This window comes from Carassius carassius, chromosome 11 (assembly GCF_963082965.1).
Source record: "Carassius carassius chromosome 11, fCarCar2.1, whole genome shotgun sequence".
NCBI lineage: Eukaryota > Metazoa > Chordata > Actinopteri > Cypriniformes > Cyprinidae > Carassius > Carassius carassius.
Genome location: NC_081765.1, coordinates 13,114,054 through 13,118,436, shown reverse-complemented (window position 1 = coordinate 13,118,436; position 4,383 = coordinate 13,114,054). Strand labels below are relative to the sequence as shown.

At 39.7% G+C, this 4,383-nt stretch overlaps 1 protein-coding gene across 1 annotated transcript; it reads left to right on the top strand.

Annotated features, from left to right (window-relative positions):
- Window positions 1-2,141: 2,141 nt before the first annotated feature.
- Window positions 2,142-4,383, top strand: LOC132152411 (transmembrane protein 41A-A-like). The gene is made up of 5 exons (XM_059561180.1): window positions 2,142-2,404; window positions 2,821-2,971; window positions 3,467-3,628; window positions 3,721-3,859; window positions 3,944-4,383. Exons 1-5 carry the CDS (start codon window positions 2,247-2,249, stop codon window positions 4,162-4,164), a joined length of 831 nt encoding a protein of 276 aa, XP_059417163.1. The 5' UTR covers window positions 2,142-2,246; the 3' UTR covers window positions 4,165-4,383.

The following is a 4,383-nucleotide window of genomic DNA, read 5'->3' as shown; positions in this document are numbered from 1 at the left end:
AATGGTGGCATCCTCCATGCTACTTAGATCAGCATCCCGTCACACCATGTGTGCTGTCCAAGCCTGAGCCTGAGCCATCATCCTCTGCTATGGACACAACTTTTTCACCCGTGTCCATCTGTCCACACTCAAAAGCTGGCCCAAGAAAGCAGACGACAAAGGGCAGGAAAAGAAGGGAAACCGCTGTCCTTACAGATACTCCCGTGAAAAAAAACAACTGGAGGCCGAGAAAAACAGGTCTGCAGCTAAAAGAAAAATGGAAACCGAATCCAAACCGAATAAGCAGAAAATTCAGGACTCACCTGATGATGAAAATGAATTCTGCATTGTGTGCTTGGGGTCAAGGGAGGTCTGGCTCCAGTGATGGTCCTGTAAAGCCTGGGCACACAAGGACTGCACAGAGGGATTTTTACAATTGCCACAACTGTAACTCAGACTAGGCCTACCGAGCCCCCCACAACCTCTCTCTCTATTGCTGAGAATGTTTGAGTTCATGTTTAAACATTTTTGAGGTGTTCTACCCAATAAATTATTTTCTTGCATTATAATTTGACCGTTTCATCATTGTCATTTGTGTGAAAAAAAGAGTATATTATTGATTCATTGTGTATATTTTAGACATGTTACAACATGTTATGTATTGCAAAAAATTGCAAAACGTCTTACAACTGTCCCTGGTCTCCCCTAAACAATACTGTAGTATTTTTGTATAGGTTTTAGAGAATTAATATTATTAATAGGTAAATATAATATTCAGCTTTCCCTGGTATTTTATTGTACTCTGGCCAAATGTTGATAATTTTCAGTAAACTGGCGAAGCGAGGTTCTGGCTTTTGAATATTAAATAGATCACGTGGTCAGGCATGTCAAGAATCCTACCAATCAGCGTCTCTGAACTGTAGCCTAGACTAATTAACATCAATAAGCTTGTCCGTCTCTTACGTAGGATCACTGATATATATTAGGCTTGTTCGACTTCATGGAGCTCTGCGCAAACCGATCGTCGGCTGACTTGAAGCAGTGCATGCCGGTTAGAAATTTTGTCCGACTTGATACAGCGCTGACGCCACGTGACTGTGACGTGTGCCATCAAAGTACCACGAGAGCGATTCGAGAGTAGCCGGAGAACTCAGCCAGCGCAGCTTCTGAAGAGCAGCTGCACAGGTTCTGATTACGACACAACTGATCCACGATTGGCTGGATTCACTGATGACACCGATGACGTGCGTTTCAAGTTTATTGCGAGTCCACTTCCTTTTCAGAAATTCTCATATTGACTTTTAAAACAGTTCAATACGTTTTTATGTCGTCTTCATCTTATAAATCATATTTATTAAATATTGTTTTTACTGTATTTACTTTATTGTTAGTATAGAGTTTGTGTATGTTTATTTTGCATGACTTTCTTTTTTATACAGACCTTTTACAGTATTCAGGAGCATAACCTATTCAAATGAGCATTTTTAATAACTAAAATGTTAATCTTAAAAACATACAATCTAATGTGGTCATAAATGTATGCTCTTATACAAATGATAGATAATACATTATGTTCCTCCATTTGTTTGGTTTCTTTATATTCTCTAGTTTATTTTGCTGTGTTTATACTTCACCTGCATGTGGTTAGCAAACTGCTAACAACTTGCTGTAACTTCAACTTAACAACTTGACAACATTCTGTTCACTTTCAAATAGTTGGTCTAAATCACAGTATAAATCCAACAGAATTGTGCTTTTCTGTATATTAAAATCAATGGAGTTATGTTTAAAATGTTAAAAAGAGCTCAGCTGGAGGGTACTGTAAATCTTGTTGCTGAAACCTTCTTAAAAAACAAATTTTTTAAAGGTTACTTTTATCATTTTGTATTAGCAGAAACACCCATGTCATACTGCTAAAGTATATATCCAATATGTTATCTTGTTTTGGAAGACACCCTTCCAAAACACCACTTATACACACATCTTAAACGCGATCAAGTAAGCAAACGCCACGTGATCTGCCATGACTGACGTAATTGCAGCAAACTACGGGAGCCACTACGTGTCCGGCTTCATATCTCCGTTTGCAGCTCCTCCCCACCTGCACGCGGCTACTCTCGCCGATCGGTTGCATCCAGCCGCAGCCGAAGTCGAACACACCTATTGTTTTCTATTATAGCTCAGTGCGTAGGATTCGTAATTTCACTCCCGGAAGTGATCCGCAGTGATTTGGTCATGCAGTATCTGCGCCCTCTAGTTCCTCAGACATGCGTTCGCTTGTTGGTCTGATTGCTGTAATATTGACGGCTACTCTTTACCTTTATTTACTGTCCTTTTACACCCCCCCTGGTCCTCGGCTACCTAAGCAAGACCCTAAATCTATTGATGAAGACAACCCAAGTGAAATGGAGACTTCAGCCTCCAGGTGTGCTTTTCTCTTGCATATGTGATAATGACTACCATCTGTCTTTTGCTATTTGCAGCTCTCACAGCTGATTTTTCAATTTTGTACTTAACATTTTGAGGATGTTTCAAAGTGTAAAAAAAAACATATGTGTGAAGCATTTCCAAAATGGATGCTCTCTGTCTCGTCCTTGTCTCCAGCTGTCATTTGTCCTTTGGCAGTGAAATCAGATCTTGTGTTGCTACAGTGTTCATGCAGACGTTTATTCCTAAACTACTCCTACTATTGGTTTAATGCCGATGTTGTAGGTTTAAACCTTGCAAATGAGCAATTCTTCATCTACCATAATAGTGTCCTTGAACCAGATGCATAATCAGCAGAGATGCTGTCCCTCAAGCTTACCAGTGTAAATGTTATGTGATTTTAATTTGGTCCAGGTTGAAGTCCCCATCAGATCTGGATGAACTGAAAGAGATGGCAGAGCTGTTGCAGTTTTATAAGACACAGCACACAGGATATGTGCTGTTACTCTTCTGCAGTGCCTACCTCTACAAGCAGGCTTTTGCCATACCAGGTTCCTCTTTCTTAGTTAGTATATAAGCATTTATATATATTTATATATTTGACAAACAACATGGAAACAGCAGACAAAAAAACCTCTTCTGTTGCATAACTGAAAAGAAGTGTGAGAAATGCAGTTTACCTTACCAAAGGTTTGAGAACCAAACATAAAAAAGCAGAGGCTGTTCACCAATAAAATATCCACCAAGTACAAATACTGTAGTAATACTTTACAACAAATAATGTTAAATACTGTTTATACTTGGCTCAGCTGTAGTCATTTGCACCTCAGTGTGCAAACAGTCACTACAAAATGTTTTATTTTGTCAATTAAGTTAAATTTGAACAAAAAAACGTGGGTCAAATTGACCCAACACAAAGGGAGAAACTGTTGATGATTTCTCATATTTTATATTTTTGCACTAGCTGCACTAGAGGTTTTATGTTTTCAATATTAGCAGGAGGGTTATGTACAATATGCATGCACCTGTTTATACTTTAAACTTTCAACACCCCCCCCAGAACATCTTGGCTGGTGCTTTGTTTGGGTCTTGGTATGGTCTTCTCCTCACCTGTGTCCTCACCACAGTGGGTGCCACTCTCTGTTTCCTCATGTCCCAGGCATTTGGCAAGCAGCACATTGTGAGACTCTTCCCTGACAAGATCGCCATGCTGCAAAAGAAGGTACAGTACATCAACTTATCTTATCTTCTTAAATGTCTGAAAGTACAAGATTGAAAGTATCATCACTCGAGTTCATGTTTACTCTTTTCCAGGTTGAGGAAAACAGAAGTAGCTTGTTCTTTTTCCTGCTGTTCCTGAGATTCTTTCCCATGAGTCCAAACTGGTTCTTAAACATGACCTCCCCGATACTGAATATTCCAGTCACTCTTTTCATCATGGCAGTCTTCATTGGTAAACTCAGTTAAATGACAGCAGAGGATATTTCAGAACATTATTTCTAGCATTTATTTGAAACACATCTGTATTTTCTTTCAGGCCTGATGCCATACAACTTCATCTGCGTCCAGACGGGATCAATGCTGTCTCAAATCTCCTCTCTGGATGACTTGTTCTCCTGGAGTGTGGTGTTGAAACTACTGCTTATTGCCTGTGTTGCTCTGCTGCCTGGGGCTCTGATTCGTAAATACACTCGGCATTTCCACCTGGATGGTCATGAGACAAATGGACTCGGTCAAGACGAGAAGAAGAACAGATAAGAGACAGTGTGGGGTCAGTGATTCGATCCCCCTTGGCTGCTTTGTGGGTGACTACTATTTGTATTTAAAGTGGCTTTTAAGAGCTCTTAAATCTTTTTTGTGGCCTCACAAATTTTTTAAATGACTTTACCTGGAAGGCTGCTATGCCTTTACTGGCATGGACTGAAATGTAAGTGAGAAAAAAGGACTTTTTGCTGCCTTTTTGGGAAGTTCTGTATT